This window comes from Streptopelia decaocto (genome assembly GCF_964273445.1).
Source record: "Streptopelia decaocto genome assembly, chromosome: 1".
Lineage (NCBI taxonomy): Eukaryota > Metazoa > Chordata > Aves > Columbiformes > Columbidae > Streptopelia > Streptopelia decaocto.
This window is the reverse complement of record NC_138663.1, coordinates 86,958,028-86,978,916: the sequence shown is the minus strand read 5'-3', so window position 1 is coordinate 86,978,916 and position 20,889 is coordinate 86,958,028. Positions and strand designations below refer to the sequence as shown.

Genomic DNA, 20,889 nt, shown 5'->3' with positions numbered 1-20,889 from the left:
GTACTATGTTACCACATGACTCGGAGAATAGTATTGAAATACATTGTCAATAGCACATGCTCTCTTAAAATGGTTCCCATAACATAAATGAAGACTCTTACCCTGATAAGCCTCTCTACTGAGTGGGAAAGTGAATTAACTTCACAGACCATTCCGTTACCAATAGCAGCATATGCCAAATTATTTAGTTAGAAAAAACATCAGGACTAACTCAGATTAAACTGAATACTAATCAAATTGTTTAATTACTGAAGGAAAGATGAGCACATTACTTATTTTTTTCTTTTCCTGCTCCTTTGCAAGCACTGCAATTGTTTTTATTTAACTCATAGCTTTCCAGGACAATTAAGTTTCATTACATCTATAAACAATATGCAAAATTAAATACAAAGCACTTACGTAAAGCCACAAAAACTGGCAATGCCCTTGGAGATAGCTCACCTAACTAGGAAAATCATTGAGGTTTTGCAAACCCAATTACATCAACAAGATAAAAATAAACTATTTAGAATTCCATCATATGGGTAGAAATAAAAATCACAAACTGCAATGTTAGCTCTGAGATTATTTCTGTCATACCTCCATCACTGTGTTTTTATGCATCTGTTCAACCAAGTTTTATATGCTGCATTGTAATTTTATAAAATAGGCTTTTATCACTTCCACAACATTTGAAAGGAAAAAAAATAGCCCTACAAATGAAGGAAACTCTACATTTTTGATTAAAAAAAAAAACCACCTTACTGAGGTTTGTCAGAAATCATTCTGGTCACTACAGTAGAATAAATCAGGACAGAATCTATTAGATGATGTTGCATCACATATAAGCTCTGTCATTACTTTACATCACAATGTGATTGCTCCATCATCTCATAGCTATATGCGAGAACCTGCACTTGGGTATTCTGTTGGCTTCTTGTTTCAAGCTACTCTACACCGCTGTATGTCTTGGGATTCCCAAGGCTTTGTTGTTAGTCACTGCTAACAGACACACAGCAGAAGTGAGTGACAGAAATTCTAGAGCTTCTAGCAGTGTCTGTACTTACCCTGCTCATTGTTTCCTCCATTTAACAGAAGTTCATCATTCTGTCTTTTCATTTCTGTTATATACTTAAAGGCCTGATCCAGGATCATGTTCTTGCTCTTTAGAAGAAAACATATATAAAATTAGGAGAAAGGTCTGCCATTGGTAGATCCATTAATGATGAGATCGCACTTACTCTAAGAGGTCTTTACTTTAAAAATGTGCTAACTTGAATGACTCTCTGAATATTGTTGGCTGGGGTTTGTTTTTGTTGTTGTTTTTATTTTTTGTTCGGTTGGTTTTTGTTTGTTTGATCTTTTGTGTGTGTGTGTGTGTGTGTGTGTGTTTTTTCAGACGAACCCCAGGTTTTATGAGAGATACTGACCCTAAAATGCCATGAGCTTTTACAGAAAAACATTTTCAGTGCTGGAGCTGACATTTTCTGATGCCTGAAGCTAGATACTAAGGCCACAGAACTTGAACAGCAAGCATCATTTCCTGATGAGCAGCATAAAATTCCTGTTCACTGAGAAACATACACATCACATGAAATTTCCAGGATACAGCCTTGTAAATATTTTACGAGGAAAGAAAGAAACATGGAACAATTATCCAGGGAGGTGTATGCATAATTTTGAAAGTAATATACTGGAGAATATGGGAAGAGAAAATATGCCATAACCTCTCCACCATCTTCCTTTTATGAAATTATGCTTATTCTGCCTGCAATACCTCTTTTTCACTTCTAAATTTCTTCTGCTGTTCTATAGGAACAGTCTTTGCTGTAGAATGATCTGTCCTGAAAAAGATGCTTCTGTGCATCAGCATCAAATCATTTGTCTTGCTTCATCTTTCACAACGACAGTGTCTTAAACACTTTCAAATAAAAAGCTCAAAATCTGCCTAATTACATTCATGTGGCCCTGCATTTAAAAAAAGAAGTATATTAAAAATAATTTTTGAAATACTAATAACTAGTAAGATTTTTGAGCATATTAATTCAGACAGTTTTGCCTTCTTCCTAAGACAAATAGCAAAATAAATATTTATACTTCTACAGACAAGGAAACACAGAAGCATTTTACAGGAAACTTGTATGCACCTCAGAATGGACACTCACCTGCTTCAGTGCTGGAGAGCAGGGAATGAGTTCTCCGATTCTGTTTATTCCAGCATTAATCTTCTTCTTTCGATGTCTCTCCACTAAGAAAAAATAATATGTGCTCTGTCATTTGGTTGAGCAAGTCAGCACAACAGCAGCACAACTAGTACCAATGTAAAGGCTCATAAATACATGGTGAGTGCCATGGGGATGGAGCCAGGCTCTTCTCGGTGGCAAACAATGATAGGACAAGGGGTAATGGGATCAAGCTGGAACACAAGAGGTTCCACTTAAATTTGAGAAGAAACTTCTTCTCAGTGAGGGTGACAGAGCACTGGAACAGGCTGCCCAGGGAAGTGGTGGAGTCTCCTTCTCTGGAGACATTCAAAACCCGCCTGGACATGTTCCTGTGTGACCTCACCTAGGTGTTCCTGCTCCAGCAGGGGGATTGGACTAGATGATCTTTTGAGGTCCCTTCCAATCCCAAACATACTGTGATACTGTGATACTGTGAAATACATGATTTCATTATGTATTGGAACCCTCAGTAACTTGAGAGTGGAAAAAATCCTCTGAAGTAAACCTCAGCTGTTAAATTAATACTGAATGGAATTAAGAGCTGTAACATAAGCACCAATATCTTCAAAAGGTGGGGATGTTCTGGACCCCTTTGCGGAAAAGAAAAGTTACTGCAACTCAAAATTCAGGTTTTGATAACATTTGCTACTTGAGTTTCATGAAACCGTTTCACAAGGCAGATAGATCAGCTTTAGGCATACAGAAAGCAAATGAACCAGGATTATGGAAAGAATCAGTTGCAGATTTGGGAAGGAAATCAAAGTCTCTTAAATACTAATGTCAGGTCTAACACCAAAATAGAAATAATTCAGAATTTATCAGTTTTCAATCTTAATTTCAAATTTATATTGATGGAGCGGCCAACACTGAATACAGCTGAAGCTCTAGGTATATGGACTATCAGTTACTCTTTCATGTGTTCAAAGTTCTAGCTGTTCTGCAAGGTCTAATTATGATTGGGAGTAAATAAAATATTTAATAAACAGTATTTCCAGTGAATTACCAGTTTTGGAGAAGGTCAGGAAATGCTTCATTTACACTTCACTAGTGCCATCATTTACCTCTTCACAAGGCCTAAACACTGGCACAAAGGGTCTACGCTACGAGTATAAATATCTTCGGGCACGTTTTTTTTCAGACAGTTATTTAGTCAGTCTATTTAGTTATATAGTCAGTTATTTCAAATATAGTTCAGTCTCATGTAGCTACTTTTTTGACTGAGATATTTTGGTGTTCTATGTGAGTTCTATGTGAACTAAAACTATTAGATGTCATTTGCCCAAAGAGCCTGAAAAAAAAAAAAAAAAAAGTTTTGTCATGGCTTTGTCAAGATTCAAATCAACATATCATTTGTTCATTGTGCTGGGTATCGCCTTATGGTTTGTGCAGCTTTTGGTGGCACACAGTGATTCACAGGTGAGTATATTTTATTGTGTTCCTTTACAAAGGATATACTGATTTAATTTAAACAGTTTTACTTCAGTAATCTGTCACTTCAATTTACATTTTTCAAACTACTAAAATCTTTTTTGTTTCAGGACAGGCTGCTGGTGGTGTTGAGAGAGACAGGCCTAAATACACTAAACACAGCAAGATGAAGTCTCTTCTGCAGGAAATATAAATCAGATCAGCTTTATATACATTAAAGCACACGATCCTTGGGACTAAATTTTTACATATCTTACTAATACATACAGATATCACAGTGGCTGTGAAGTGCTATTCCTTTGTTTTCATAATACTTTACATGCTTTACTCAGCTTGTCCAGATATTAACAACTAAGCAAGCTACGGGTCTGGAGGGAGCTGGTCCTCCCATGTTGCAGAGTTCAGGCCAGTAGATGAACACTTTGGAAAGCGATTGGCAAGTAAAACAGGAACTGAGAATTAGAATGAGATCAGCAATCTTAAAAGTAAACTTGATAAGACGATTTCCTGATACATCTTAATCCTTAAGAAATCGGCCACACCCTGGGCACAGCCTGACAAGCACTATATTCCACAGGCTTCACATGGAAATTACTCAGACATTTTTCCAGTTGAGTTTGTGAAGATCACACAGGAGTGCTGTTTCATAAAAGAAGAACTGGAATCAATTTCTTAGGATAAACCAGGCCCAAACCTGTCAGAGCCTTTCCTAGTCTGTATTTCTGCTGCTACTTGCAGAAGATGCCACTGGAGCTGGACACTGACAGGAAGAAAAGGCCACACGCTACCCAAGGGACATGAGGCCTACAACATACAGACGGTATTCACACATATACCGACATCCAGGTGGGTGCCTCAGGGACAGACTACAGGAATATTTCTAATCCAGGGAACTTCTAAAGCTCTTAAGTTGGATATCCGCCTCTAATTTGCTTAAGCGTTTACCTCTTTAAGAGAGGTGGGTATTATTTGCGTGTGAATGCCTGTGCATTTATTTTCCTTTAGAACTGAACACAACTTAATTTGTTTACTTCTTAGTTTACTAGCATTGGAATGCCAGGGGCATGGTCCTACTTTCACACTTGGGCATGCTACTGTAACCTTGTACTGCAGAAAAACTAAGAGACCAGTCAAGATGCCCTGCTGCACAGATATGCTATGCAAGGACACAGAAAGTTCTTTGGTAGGGTCGGTATTTTCAGTGTAATAAACTCCTACAGAGGAACGTTCTCCATGCAAAATATGTTTTACTAGTTCAAAGCATCTGTGCTTATTTCCAGGCCAAACAACAAAGCATAATGCTCCTACCTGCATTATGTGTCTCCCTGTTTTTCTTCCTGTGAAACATAAAGAGAAAAGAGTGACATGAAACAGAAGGAGAAAAATCTGCACACAAATGTTTATTTTATTATTTCCATTACAGTTAAAAATACTAAATATTACATTCTCCTCTGTGAATAAGAACACAGTAGAAGTCACATTCGCAAGGATTGGTTTTAGACATCAGTATTCAATAGTTTCAAACAAAAATTATTTTGTGTTTGTACTTCAATAAATTTCAGCATAACAAGGCGTAGTGTAATACCCCATTTGATTCCTGTTACATATATTTATAGGGCAGAGCTGGATTTTTATGTTTATGTTCAGTAAGAATTATCTAGTAGTAATAATTATTGAACACCATCCAGTGTCCAGTAAGGCCACATATTAAAAAAAGTAGAACTAATTTCTGAGCAACAGCATAGTTAATTATTTGTTTAAAATGTTGCTTTTACATTCACCAGATCAATGAAACAGGAGAAAATGTTACCAAGCAAATTGATTTTTCCGGACATGTTACCTTCAAACATCATACCTCTGGTATCAAACACTCTTCCTTTGTGTGAGAAATCAGAATTACCATTCCTCTGCAGTTGTTCTTTCCTGCCTCAAAATTCTTTCTATGTGTAATTTGGGCATGCGAGGGTTGTCTTTGTTTTAAGATGTTCACCTGGAATTTCTGGACTGACAGCAACCAGGTCAGAATCATTGTGCAATGCTTTAATTTGCTTTGCTGGAAGTCAGTAAATCCCAAATGTGTACTCTACACATATAAATCAGATGTACTGCATACATGCAGTAAGCCAAATACTTTCAGGAAGTATAGTAAAGCAAAGCACATGTTTTTTTGAAAAATAAATATTACAGGGAAAAAAAAAAAAGTATTTCAAAAGATTTCTGTCCAGCAGCGCACTCCCAGTCTAGATGTTTGGCTAGAGTATGCAAAAAGCAGAGTAGCATCTTCTGCTCTCCTTTTCTACTGTTACAGCACAGTCCAGATGTAACAAGGAATTTGAACTGAGAATGCAAGATACACGTGGATGACACGTGTGACTGCTATGGGGCTTGTATCCTTTACACTTTGAGTTGATATACATTTATTTCTGATAACACACCAAAAGTAGCGCGCATCTTAGAGTAACTTAGACAATGATTACAAGACAGTAACGTTACTGCAGGTGGTCAGACCTGAAGACATTTGCTAAGAAATAATGCCTAAAGATGAACATCTTCAAGTCAAATGCCAACAGAAGCCTGCACATCTGGTCTACAACTATGCAAGAAGCAATGAATTTTCTGTTGTTTGAAAACTTGCGCCACCAGGACAGGAATGCATGTAAAACATCATTTTAAATGGTTTCTTATTTGCCAGTAAACCACAGTTCTCCCACTTATATCCAAAACAATCATCTGCCATGCAGAACTGATCATCTAACCTAATTATGCTCAGAGATACAAGGGCTGGAAACACTCAGCTGCCCTTTGATTCCCAGTACCAATACAGAATCCAAAATACTCTAGTAGTGGGGTAAGAAAGAGTCACAAAATCCACAAAAAACAAACAAAAAAATTCTGCAGGGCTAATCAATGTTCTCTCTGAGCTTTTCTTATCATAAAAGCATTCCTACATGGCCACCTATCATAAAAAGTATGCTGTATTTAACTAGGGACTGAAGGACTCCCTTACCAATCAGGTATTAGTTCTACATGCTACTACAAAGGAACAATAACCCAGAAAAGTTGTAATCAGCTCAGAGTCATTTTGTTACAAGTTTTGGTCACAGTGTTGCTATACAATCTCAAGATGTATTTGGAGTTCCAACAGAGATCTGAAATGCAAGATCCAGATTCCACTGGTAATTGAGGAAAAGATCTAAATTACTCTGTCAAAATGAGTATAGTGACCCCTCCAATATCTCCGCAATAGTACAGACTGCAAGCTAACCTAGGCGGCGACACAGTTTTACACACATTGGCATAGTCAGTGTAATAATCAAAGAATCTCCATTGTCTAGGTGGCCCAAGTAGATGTGTCTTTGACAAATAATTCAGCATAGGCAGCGGAAGAGAGAGAAAAGGAGTTTTGCAGACCGTTTCCAAACTTCTGGATCAGCCTTGGTCAACCCTCAGAACTTCTTGTCAAAACCTTTATTTCCAAACTTTTAGCTAGAAACTACATAACTGTGACGTGACTGCAGACTACAGAACTACAAAATAGTCATTTTCCCACAATAACTCACCGATGTTGCTTCTTAGTAGGTGTCTCATTCTCTGTCATCTCTGGCATGGTTTCAGAGAAGAGAGCCTGAAGAAAATTGAGGAAAGAATTAACAACTCCTTCAACTCTTCTGAGTTCTTAGAACATGACATTTGTTACATCATTTTGCCTTTGACCACAAGGACAGGGCCATACTACAATGTATGCACAAGTCCATCACCTTGATGAAGAGCAGCTGGTCATGTGAGCATTAAAAACGATGTTACCTATCAGGGAGCTTTCTGAACCCCTGCTGTCTATGATGAACTGCTTTACAATTACTGAATTACTTCAAATATAAAAACAATTATAATCTCAATTACTTTAAGGATGCAAGAAGGAAAACTAGAGTATATGATTGCTTTTTGATTCCTTCCTAACCAAATATGTGTTCAATTCCCGGTTTTAAATAAAGCATGAATGCTAAGCAAAATACAAGCTACAAAGACATTAAATACAAATTTAAAGGGCTACAAATGTAGCAAATTACAAAACTTACTTGCTATTGAATTAATGTACAGCTTAAAATGGCCAAAATTTACAAAATAGTTAGTTTAGATTATTTTCTTTGATATTAAGTTTTCACTCTTTATTTAGGAAGTGTTTCCAAACCTAATATTAATTTTTAAAAGAAAATAATTCTTCCAATCTATTATCTTTGGCTGTACAAAATAATCTTCTTCAAATTAGTAAAGCTATTCCATTCTTCTGTATGCAGCAGAAAGAACCTTTTTAATATGCAGCTACACATAGTCTGTAAAACTACCAGCAGCCCAAACCTTTCTTTCTCTTAAAATACTGCAGCAAGCTTATGCTACTACATTGCTACAACCTCACAGTTCTTACTAGTTTTGTACACCTCATGTACTTAGCCATGGTTTAAAGATAAGATCAATTCCAAGGCATAGATAATAACTACTCAAATACTATTCTTTTTCCTGTAAGACAGTGTCTTCTTCATTCAAGTGACTGCTGGAGCTCCCTTTTCCAATCTTCCATGCATGTTTTAAAACAAGGCAAGCTTCAAACAGGGACTTAATCCAAGCTTTTAATCACAAGCAAGGTGCCCTTGAGATAAACGGACATGATTTACTCCCCTTCCTTTATTCCCCCTATTCTCATTTTGCATTTACACAATAAAATGATTGCAGGAAATGAAACTCAAAAGCTTACCTTTGTGATTCTTACCTACCTATACCAGCTACTTTTGCCTATAAAAGTAACCTGTTAAGACTACTGTACAGGAAATTGAAAAGGACTGTTTTTCCTGCTAAGAGTAAAAATCCCTTTGATAGCTTTAGGTTGGTTTCTGAAGAAACCAAGGTTTTCTTGCTGCTGCACCATGTCTCTTCATCCACCTGCTCACAACAACAAGTGAGTCCACTGACCCACCTAAATGGAACCTCTCAAAGATATGAAGTTCCCAGCTGTTTACAAAAACCTGAGACTGCGTAGAGAAGAAGGAGTGAGGTCATTGCTGACACTGCAGGTAAGGGACTGGACACCACTGGCATCTGTGACCAGATCCATAGCACGTGCACGCTGGCTGACCAGCTGCCGCCAGACTGGTCACAACATGCACTGCCTTTTGCTGAGGAAGATGTTACAGGGATTAAAGGGCAGGAAAGCGCTATCTTGGCTTTTCATAGAATACACATTCCCAATGCAAACCAGCTGACAGTTTCCTAGGGCAACCAGACTGTTTCCAGAGCTTCTGCCACAGTTAAGGAAAGCAAATCGATGCCAACAATAAGCTAAAACTTGTTACACAATCCACTTGTTTTATAAGGTGTCTACAAATAACAACAGATAGAAAAAAACTTCACTGCTTTTAGAAATTTTTCCTTTACCTCTTTTGTTTGTACTCTCTAAACTCAAATACATTGGTATTTTTCCTCCTGCTGACTTTATAAAAGACCATGCAGGAACACTAAAAAGAAAACTCAAGTGACATTCCCTCATATCTACATTAGTTTTTGTTTTCATTTATAATTTTCAGAATATTAAAGACATAACTGCTCATGACCATTTACTAACATGTAGTTTCAGGACAGCATAACTGTAGGGTCATTCTGAGAAATCCTGACCAGATCTGCTTATGAAACTTGAAGAAAAAAAGAAACTTCCCTATTAACCACCTAAAGATCTAACTCTCATGTTTACTTTTCTTGCTCTACTGTTGTTGCCTCTCAAGTTTTCCTAGGTTAATATGGCCTCATTTATTTTTAAACCTTAGATGAGGGGCAGAGAGGGAGAGAGATAATGTTTACTGAATCAAGTCTCTTACTTGCTGATGATGTTCTGAAAAGTATTTAAGGAGAGGTATCTCTGGACATTCTACATTCAGATGTGAGCTGCTGGCACTGTCACACACTGTGTACTACAAACAGACTGCAGTGGCACACGGTGCTAGTAACATGCCTATGTAAACTATCTCCTGTGGTCTGGATGAATTGTTATATGGAAGTAGGCCTTTGGGAGGTAAAGAGCTGTAATTACACAATTAGTGCACAAACTAGAATAGCAAACACCAGAGCTGTCATCCTAAAGAGTGTTCTTGGCTACTTGATATCAAAATAAGGGGAATGTCACTCTTTTCTTTAGGAAATCACAAAGCCAATTGCTAGGAAAATCCTCATTATTCCCATGTTCTTTTGGTAAGATTCACAAGTTACCACACACTAATTTAATGATGGAAGCGAGCAAGTATGAGGAATGTCTCTAAGTTGCAGGACAGTGGTCACCTCCCTGGTTTTTAACACCCAGTGATCTGCAGCACACTGCAAAACAGAAAACTATTTTCAAATAGATGATAGTTATCTAATTATGGTATGCTTGACAAAGGAGTCAAAAAGTCTGTTCTGATGGTGAAAGCTAGGTGGATACAAAGTGGACTGCAGACAACTTTCTCCTATAAGAGGTCATAATCTCTGTGGGTTACATTACCTGTATTAGATCAGAAAGATTGTCTGTACCATAGCTGAGGCTGAGTGCACTCCCACTCTGATGCAAGAGCATCTGTTGATGAGCCAAACCTTGCTGGCAGTACATTGCCTAAGGAACAAATAATTTCTTTTTCCTGAAAAAAACTGTAACATCATGGTCTCCGAATAGTGGGACCAAGAAGATTATGTATAATTGATGAAGCCATCCACACATGAAAGCTGTATTTGAAACATCAAAGACCAACTGGACAAATGGAGAAGCTACAGCTTCAGCAAGAGCCAGTCTCATTTGCTTACTGGCATGACCTTGTCTCCAAATGAAATCTCCATTCCAAGAACAGTACTTTGTCACAGGGCTTGATAACCAATGTAGAATAAAAACTTTCATTCTGGCCACAATGATATAGTCAGAATACTATTCTCTGGTTCATTTGTTGGTTTTAACCTACAATCTTTTTTGTTCTCTAACTCAAAGGATCCTCACAGAGTGTTTATAAAACTGTGTAAGGTCTTGAGGAAGTAGCAAGGGATTTTCTGATAGTTACACAACACAGATACATGCTAAACTGACTTGCTTCTCTCTCTTAAGATCTCTAACTAACAAGCAGTGCAAAATATTCTAGAACTGAAATGATGTGCAAGGCACAAGTCAATTTTTGACTTACATCTGAAAAGATGAATTTAATCAAGCACAAAGGATTACATGGTCAAGTTCTTGAATATTTTATAAGCTTGGGGTTTGAGAAATCTGACAGAAACTAAGAACTTGTCAAGGATTCATGATACAGGAAGCAATATTGTATGGGTCTTCACTATAAAGCTCCTTTACAACATGCAGAAGAGATCCATCCTGAGATCTGGTTACAAATATTGACCTGTCAGAGTAAAGGATTTTCCTAGGAATCTTAATGGGGCTAAAGGCAAAAATGGCCAAGGTAGAAGGTACCATAAAATGGTATGTCAGTTTTAACATATAAGCTGATCAAGCTTGCTCCCTAACTCCACTGTTAAGACATAATTCCTAAGTACGTTGACTCTACAAGTATTAGTTAATGAAACCTGTATTCAACATTCAGAATCATGGAAACTGGCAACTGAACAAAAGCACTTCCAAAGCACCTGTCCAGAGAGTCTATTGCCATGTCCTTCAGAAAAGGCTGGCATGTTATTCCAGAAGCGGGGCTTTCACTGTTACCAGCTGTAATGAGCTTCAAAAAAAAACTCCACAAAAACCCTCCACACTCTGCCCCAAAGCCAAACAAAACCATACTTTCCAATGTATGTTTTGTGCCAAGCTCCTCTCAAAAGGATTTAGTGAACGGATGAGAGCTCGTTCTCCTTTACAACCTCAACGCTATTTCGTACCTTTACTCCTCAGAGCTTTTTATTTATAAAGTGGGTCCACTGGGCAACTGATTCAGTTCCAGGAATAAAGGACCCAGCTTGTGATCTGGATGTCTGACATACAGTTTTGAATATTACTGGCAGGGATAAAGCTGCAAACTATTTCAGTCAGATTTAACAGAGAGGTCCAAACTAAAGATAGCTGAGCCCAGGTGATGAGGGAAAGCAGGAATGCTTTCTTAACAACCACTTCCAAAGATGAAATTTAAAAGCAAGATCAGCATATGTTAGGCACCAGAAAATGGAACCACTAGATGCAAACCCATAGGAAAACTGGATTCCAGCACTTTAGAAACTACTTATTTAGCTTAGGAGAAGTACAGTACATGAGCTACCAGGGGTAAAGAAGTAGCTCTGAAAGCACTAGAAAAAGTAAATAAGACTACTGTAGAAGTTTAGTGTGGACAACGGAGCAGAAACTAAAACCACATTTTCAATATATTACTTTGCAGAGGTTTGAAAGGAATGGACAAAGGGAAGGGATAGAGTGATACCATGATCCTGTATGTTTTACTTCATTAGAAAATCATTCCAAATATTAAAATGCCTTACCTCCATCTTCTTTATCTATAACTGTTTGAAATCACCTCCCTATTGCCACCCGAGAGAGACTTGGCAAGAATATTTTGAAGAGAAACTAGAACAGGGACATCTCTATTTTGTTCCTTAGCAAGGGATAGCTCCAACAGCTAATTTTTTCAAGCTAAGAAACACAGAGTCTTCCCATTCCTACCCAGAGTAAAACAGAAAAACTACAAAGTGAGTAAGATGGGCTGCAAAGCCTCTTGAGCCAATTTACAGGTTGGATTCTCTACAACTTGCTGACCACAGCAGGTATAAAATATTACCTCAACAGATGGCAGTGCTTCAGAAAACAGCAATATTTAATAATCCAAATTATCAGCTGTTGAGACTGTGCATCCCTTTTGGCTACAGACTTAAACAAAAAGGGCTGCAAAGCTGACCCTGGCAACTACAGGCCTGTCAGCCTGACCTCAGTGCCTGGCAGGGTTATGGAGCAGATCATCCTGAATGCAATCACACAGCACCTTCAGGATGGACAAGGGATCAGACCCAGCCAGCATGGGTTTAGGAGGGGTAGGTCCTGTCTGACCAACCTGATCTCCTTTTATGATCAGGTGACTCACCTGGTGGATGAGGGGAAAGCTGTGGATGTGGTCTATCTGGACTTCAGCAAGGCCTTTGACACTGTCTCCCATAATATACTCCTGCAAAAGCTGGTAGCCCGTGGCTTGGACAAGTGTACTCTACGCTGGGTTAAGAACTGGCTGGAGGGCCGGGCCCAGAGAGTGCTGGTGAATGGGGCTGCATCTAGCTGGTGGCCAGTCACTAGTGGTGTTCCCAAGGGGTCAGTGTTGGGTCCAGTCCTGTTCAACATCTTTATTGACGATTTAGATGAGGGGATTGAGACCATCATCAGTAAATTTGCTGATGACACCAAGTTGGGAGGGAGTGTCGACCTGCTGGAAGGCAGGAGGGCTCTGCAGAGGGATCTGGACAGACTGGAAAAATGGGCTGATTCCAATCGGATGAAGTTCAATAAGGCCAAGTGCCGGGTGCTGCACTTTGGTCACAACACCCCCCTGCAGAGCTACAGGCTGGGCGCAGAGTGGCTGGAGAGCAGTCAGACAGAAAGGGACCTGGGGGTACTAATTGACAGGAAGCTCAACATGAGCCATCAGTGTGCCCAGGTGGCCAAGAAGGCCAATGGTATCCTGTCCTGTATCAAAAATAGCGTGGTCAGCAGGACAAGGGAAGTGATCCTTCCCCTGTACTCTGCATTGGTGAGGCCACACCTGGAGTATTGTGTTCAGTTCTGGGCCCCTCAGTTCAGGAAAGACATTGAAGTGCTGGAGCGGGTCCAGAGAAGAGCAACACGACTGGTGAAGGAACTTGAACATAAGACCTATGGGGAGAGGCTGAGGGAGCTGGGGTTGTTTAGTCTAGAGAAGAGGAGGCTTAGAGGTGACCTCATCACTCTCTATAACTACCTGAAGGGAAGTTATAGCCAGGTGGGGATTGGTCTCTTCTCCCATGGGCTTAAACTCTGCCAGGGGAAATTTAAGCTGGATATTAGAAAGAAATTCTTTACAGAGAGAGTGGTCAGGCATTGGAATGGCCTGCCCAGGGAGGTGGTGGACTCGCCGTCCCTGGAGGTTTTTAAACTCAGATTGGACATGGCACTTAGTGCCATGATCTAATAAATGGACTAGAGTTGGACCAAGGGTTGGACTCGATGATCTCTGAGGTCTTTTCCAACCCCGTCGATTCTGTGATTCCGTGAAAAACAAACCCAAGAAGCCCCCAACTCTCCCCCACTTCCATTTAAATGAACAGAGACACCAGCTAAGTACCCAACAGCTGCCTCCAACAGAAGTTCTGAACTTGAGCCATGGAGACCGCAAGACAGAAAAAAGGGCGTGCAAGTGTGGGGTGCAAGGTTGGTTAGAAGATCAAAGGCAGAGCTGCAGCTCCCAGCTAATATCGCAGAGCAAGGAAACTGCAAGTCAGAAGTACAGAGCACATACATGCTGACTGAATACAGGTGAATAATATATCAAATAGAAATTATCACTACTTTTAAATTGTCTGGATATAAATGGTAACTACTGCAGTTGTAACTAAAGAGAGTGATGACAGACCAGTGGTCGTGTAGGCAAGATCAGACTAGAGCACTGTAAGTCTGGACTTTTTCAGTTTTATGCACCCTTCTGAGAGTATCTTAGGTTCTGAAGGAGGTTAGGGTATTATAGAAACACATAACAGCTGAGGTTAGAAGGCACCTCTGGAGGTCATCTGGTCCAACCTACCCTGCTCAAGTATGGTCACCTAGAGCCAGCTGCCCAAGACTATGTCCAGACAGTTTTTGAATATTTCCAAGAATGGAGACTCCACAACATCCCTGTACCTGCTCCAGTGCTCAGTCACCCTCACAGTAAAATAAGTGTTTCCTGATGTTCAGATGAAACCTCCTGCATTCCTGTTTGTGTCTGTTATCACTTATGTTGTCACTGGGCACTGCTGGAAATAACCTCTTTGCACTCCCTTAAGGTATTTATATATCTTGATGAGATACCCTCTGAGCCTTCTCTTCTCCAGGCTGAACAGTCCCAGCTCTCTCAGCCTTTCCTCAGATTAGAGATGCTCCAGTTCCTTCATAGCCCTTCATTGGACTCTCTCCAGTATGCCCATGTCTCTCTCGTACTGGAGAGCCCAGAACTGGACACAGGACTCCAGGTGTGGCCTCACGAGTGCTGAATAAAGGGGAAGGATCACCTCACTCAACCTGCTGACAATACCTTCCTTGTGGTGAGGGCACACTGCTTGCTCCTGTTCATCTTGGTGTCCACCAGGACCCTCAGGCCCTTTTCCGCCAAGCTGGGTGGCCCTCAGCATATCTTGGTGCATGGGGTTGCTCCCCTCCAGGTGCAGGACTTCACGCTTTCCCTTGTTAAACTTCATGAGGCTCCTGTCAGCCCATTTCTCCAGGCTGCCAAAGTCCTTCTGGATGGCAGCACAACCCTCTAGTGTATCAGCCACTTCTCCCAGTTTGGTGTTATCAGCAAAAGTGCTGGGGGTACACTCTGTCCTGTCACCCAGATCATTAATTAAGATGTTCAACAGGATTGGACCCAGTATCGATCCCTGGGATACACCACTAGTCACTGGCCTTCAAACAGACTTTGCACTGCAGATCACCACCCTCTGGGCCCAGCTGTTCAGCCTGTTTTCAACCCAAATTTGCTTATGTTGAGATGTAAGTTACACGAAGTTCTGAAAGGCAACTTACATTGAAACCTGTTGCATCCCAAACTAACAGTTTTTGCTTGTTTTAGTTATTTTAACAGAATCTGAATGCTAACAGTCTGCAACATATGCTAAACTAACCACCTAACTTTCCTTCGTTAGCAAATTGCCTTTATAGTAGTAAAAAGAAAATCTGTGAGATGATTACTCTCCCCTGCTGTCCTAACTGCTCCAAAATAATACTGAGATGTAGCCTCTCCCCCACTTCACTAGCATTCATCACACAAGAAGCCAGCCAAGAATATTACTTCAACTTAAAATTTACTCTACAAAAGGATTGCAAAAACACCCCCTACTCCCAAACAAGTACTCTGAAACTGCTCATGTTGATACAAGATTGCTTCTCATGGTGGCAGTGCTGGCTTAATGCTTGTGGAACTATGACCCCAGATGATGCCAAAATGAGTTAAACTTCTTCAGTTACACAGGAAGTCTCAGAATTTACAGCAAGTTGGAGACTTATGTAGAAGAATCAAGCATTTAAACTATAGGTAGATAATATTTAAACAGCATGTCTGAATATTATGGATTCACCAGTAGAGAAAAAATGAAATGGTGTTCCTTGTTGCTGATTTGGAGTTGCTCAATGTTGGGCTAGCACCATTTTATATTATTGTAGTAAATTAGTGAGAAGAGCTGTAGTACTGAGCAAAAGGCAATTTCCAGCCAATCTAAGATTTGTGTTCAACTTCTACCTGACAACTTCACTGATGCAGGAAAGCAAAGCAGAGTCCAGCTTCAAAGGTTGAAGGCTGGCATGAATTAAGTGTCCCACAAGCCACCTACTCATTACAGGCTACAGATGTGGGCAGATGCCTCAAATGGCCAACTTTTGCCTTTAAACTTCAGTTACTCACATAAACAACTTTTTCAAGATAAATTCTCCTCTTCCCATAATACCTTTATACTTCTTTTAATACAGTCAGCAGCCTAAAGAACAATGTTTTCAATAATCTTTTGTTAGCGCTGCCCACTGCACCAATGACTTCCAGATCACAAGATCTGAGAAAGCTGCACTTAGACATAAAAGTTACTAGATCCACACTCAGATCGTTCCAGCCTCACTAGAGATGGACCACAAATAACTCATTTTGGAATCAGACTGCTGGCATGATTAAGATGTGCTTTTAGATGGCATGGATCTCATTTCACGGTCTTCATCTTGGTCGATAACCTGACAGAAGTTCAGGTAACTGGATGAGAACGGCACTTGTTAACAGGAAGCATGAAACACTTTTGGCAGTCTGCTACTTTCCTCTTCTCTGAAGCACAATGGCACACAGCATGGCTGACATAAAATATTGCTATCGTATGTCAGGGTTGCGAAAGTAACTCATTTGCCTTAGAAGACTAATGCCATAGCTTTTCACACAGGAAACAAACTTAGTTTACACACAATTTGTCAATCCTGTGCACGCAGCGAAATTTATTTCATGCTTACTCAGAGCATGACAATAGTGCTACTCTCGTAAGGTCAAACCAAAGTACACTCTGGACATGAGATATGCACATTTAACAGCTGGAACTGTATTTTAACCCGAAAGCTAGGTTAGCTTTATGTAATCTGGGCACTGTACAACACTTTCTAATCCAGGAGTTGTGACCTTTACACGTTTTACTGCAATCTGAAACAAAGGAAGCCCTACTGTTCAGCCACTCAATCTGAGGTGTTTTCACTCAGCTTTCCAGAACACACACACACCTCACATTATGATTGATACCCGTCAGAAGAGGAAATATGCTCCTGAGGGACTTAACTTGAATAAAGGTCACACAAATATGACAGAGATGAAGAATGCTAGCACAGGAAGTTATAAAGTGATCTGCAGTACTAAGGGTGAGCAGTCCTTCAGACTGGAGACAAGTATAAGGCCTCTTCAGAAGCCTGAAAATGACAACTAGACCCAATACAAAATGGTTAGGAGCATGAAAACTGTCAGATGCTATACACACACAAGTTTCACATACCCATTTTCATTTAAACACCTGGTTTGTACACACAACTAGGCACTCCTCCAATGGCATTTTGATAATCTGGGACAACACTCAATATCATTATTTAATTGAAAACTATCTTAGCTGAAACATTGTGCTGTGATATTTGTTCACTATCCTTCAAAGTGGCATTGATGTCATGACATTTTTTACAGGTTCTTATGAAGCAAACGGTTATGATTCATTGAGAATCCACTCATATCAAATGCTAGACTACTTACACCTTCCCACAGTCTCGTGCCATTTACAGAGTTATTTTTAAGACTAACTTGGATCCAAAACATTATTACAAAAAGACAAGGACTACTGTACAAAAATTAAACCACTGAATGGTCTTGTCAATCCAACTTGTCCCAGATCTTGACTTCCCTATGTATTTATTTCTTCTACCCTATACAGTATCCAACTTCAATCCAAAGAGTGTATTAATTTATATCCAATCTGGATATGATTCGTTACAAGGTCACACACCTTATGCCAATGCACTTTGCAAATTAAAAGCATAGTTGAATAGAGCACTATTCCAAATCCCTTTGTTGCTGAATTTCTTATACTTCAACACCTGGAAGCTAGAGGTATTCTTACGATTTCATCATATGGGTGGAAAAATATGAAGAAAATACAACCAACAAAAAGTAGCTCTTTAATTCCTCCCTTTAAAACAGTCAGAAGCATCCTCTACATTCATCCAAGAGGAGATGAGACCAAAAGCAGCTGGAGTAGCTTGGGCAGTGGTGTCAGCAGAACACGTTCACTGTATTTTTGCCTTCTTGTTCATAAGACGCCTGAAATTTCAGACTACAACTTCAGCCACAAGCCTAGAGTCCGCAATGCACACAGCAGGCACGTGCTAGGTATACATCACAGTGTTGCTTGAGTGACAGGCACTTCCATCTGTCCCAGGTCAGCTTCTGGGAACACTACTTGGAAAACCAGGAATCAAAGGGTGAAGCCACTATCAAACACTTATATTCTAATTAACTCTCTGCAGCTGTCAGACACTTCCAGGATCCACCACCATATTTTATCTACTCCATTAAAATCTTCCCATATATCTAAAACCAAAGGGAATAAGTCTCTAAGGAAAAAAGTAAAACCCAAATACTTCAAGGTTTGCAACTGTACTCATAGTGCTTTACATATCTGATACATTAATTCGGATACATGCATCTTAAAATCACGCTCATAGGAGCATTTTCTAAGCTTATTTCCCATTCAGTGACAAATGAATTTTCAGTTGTCAAATCTACTTCACCCCAAAATGTACCTATGAATTATAATAATAATAATACTATGGCACTAATTGAAAGTCAAAATTTTAATTCCATATAATAATAACAATTTCCCCATATGAAGTTTCTTCCTTCCTATTTGTCCAATTACTGAACACAATTGATGAGTGACAAAGGATACCCCGCAGTTTGTTAAAGTGCTATGTAACGTAATCACATAATTAAGATTGTCCCAATGCTTTGCATGAAAAAGCAAAGTTAAAATCATGCTTCCAAACCAAGCTATTAGATTACCTGACTTCTAAATGCTTAACTGTACAACCATTAAGCTATCTTTGCTTAAAATAACCATATGTCTGGGTGGAGTCTAATGAAGGCCAAGTAATTATGTGAAAAGGAAAAAAAAAAGATGTGTGATTTTCTATGTACTTATGGCTGGTGACTCAACACATCACTATTCCTTTCTTCTTCACCTTAATGCCAGCTTTTCCCTACAAACTTCTCTGGACAAACAGCATCATGAGCTACAGCTGTATTCAGCCACGTCTGTGCTGCTGGACTCAGTTCACCTCTGCTGTCAGTCACAAGGAGCTGCATTCTAGGTGCTCTGCCCTTAGTGTGAGCAACAATTGTGATCTTCTGCATTTGTTAGATGTTGATTTCCATGAAACTAAAGACTTCAGTCTCTTTAAGACCCCCGTCGCTGGGAACTTTGACTGAAATTGGACAGAGAACTAAAATTACTAGGTGAAGAAGGAATAGCCAGAGTGTGTCCATAAGCCGCCTTCCTTAGGAGACCAAGCTGACAACACACCCAACAGGAAGGGTTAGTTTCCAGGGACCAAATTCTAAATAAAAAGGCCGGACGCTTACACTGTAGACTGAAGCTGATTAACTTCCAAGCTGACATGGCATACAAGAACACACAGAGGTGATGCACAGCACATTCTCTATCCTGGACTAGACTGAAAAGATGTTAGAGGTGAGAAACAGTGCCCATGCTTTGCTCTCTCCAAGCTAACTTTTTGCACAGCGATTTAGGGTCAAATGTCTCAGATCATCAGGATTTCAAAACAATTAAAACACCTCAGGTGCCTTCACCTTTACAGTTTCCCTGACAACACGCACCAGCGCTTCAAGACAATCCCCTTGCAGGGCGGAGGGGCTCCCCAATCCTCACAACCGAAGCAACAAAACTTCTCCAGAGCAGAAGCCCGGCCACCAACCACCACGGTGCTGCCTGCAGGAGCACCCGCGGGGCCGCAAGCACCGCCACCACAAAGAGACGCCCCAATTCCCCAAACGCGTCCCCGCCAGGGGCTCCACCGCCCCGGCCTGTTCCGGCTCCGCAGCCCCTGCCCAAGCCGTGTCCGAGGCGCCCCGGGCAGCCCGGCCCGGGCGCACCTGGGGACACGGGGCGGCGCGGACAGACAAAGGGGCGCCGGCCGGTGCGACAAGGGCGGCGAGCGGTCCCCGGCCCAGCCCCGCGTCCCGGCCTCCCCCCGCGGCGCCCCGGCCAGCGGGCGAGGAGGCCCGAGGCGGCTCCCAGGGGTGCTGGGGACATGGGGGGAGGAGGACAGAGCAGAGGCCCCGCGGCCCTGGGGCTTCGGCCTTGTTGCCGTGGCGACGGCGCCGCGCGGGGGGCGCCCTTTGCCAACCGCCTCCTCAGGGCAACGGTCGCCGCGGGGGAGGGGAGGGAATAGAGGGAGGGGCGGGCTGCGGCCACCGGTAGCCGCCCCCCCCCGCGCCCCCTCAGCCCTGGCGCCGCTGCCGCGGCCGTTCCCCGTCCCGCCCCTCTTCCCCCTCTTCCCCCTCCCCGCCCCCCGCTCACCAGGCTCCGGTCTGAGCGCAGGCGGCGGGCCCACCCCCGCAGCAGCGCCCGGCACTCACAGGGGGGCTGGGCGGGCTGAGCAGCGGCAGCCCCACCGCGGGGACCATCCTCCGAGCGGACACCCCGTGTCAGCGCGCTGCCGCTGCCTCCACGCCAATCCCCTCCCGCGCAGCTCACCCTGCTGCTCACACGCGCGGCGCAGAGCGGCCAATCCGAGCGCAAGGGCTGAGCCTTTGAGGCCAATCAACGAGGCCGGCACGGGGAAGGCGTTGCTCACCACAAATGGGCGGGGCGGAGCCGGCAACGGCCAATCGCTACCACAAACATTGGCGGGGCAGCCCAATCAAAGGCCAGAGAGGTTGAGACTGGCGTGCGAGCCGTCAACAAGTTAAGGTGGCCGAAACAGGAACTGCCAAAGACCGGCACCTCAACAGACCAATGAGGA

General features: G+C 41.5%; 1 protein-coding gene across 2 annotated transcripts in view; it reads right to left on the bottom strand.

The window, feature by feature from the left end:
- Positions 1 to 20,532, bottom strand: part of USF3 (upstream transcription factor family member 3) — a 34,507-nt gene extending 13,975 nt beyond the window's left edge. For both annotated transcript variants that reach the window (XR_014185309.1, XM_082064543.1), the window contains exons 1-5: positions 20,445 to 20,532; positions 7,193 to 7,257; positions 4,941 to 4,969; positions 2,145 to 2,227; positions 1,047 to 1,143 (exon numbers count right to left, since the gene is read on the bottom strand). Coding sequence is in view for 1 of the 2 variants with exons in the window: in XM_082064543.1 (XP_081920669.1) it covers positions 1,047 to 1,143; positions 2,145 to 2,227; positions 4,941 to 4,969; positions 7,193 to 7,239 (256 nt within the window). In the remaining variant the exon portion in view is untranslated. The remainder of the gene's footprint in view (positions 1 to 1,046; positions 1,144 to 2,144; positions 2,228 to 4,940; positions 4,970 to 7,192; positions 7,258 to 20,444) is intronic.
- Positions 20,533 to 20,889: the final 357 nt, after the last annotated feature.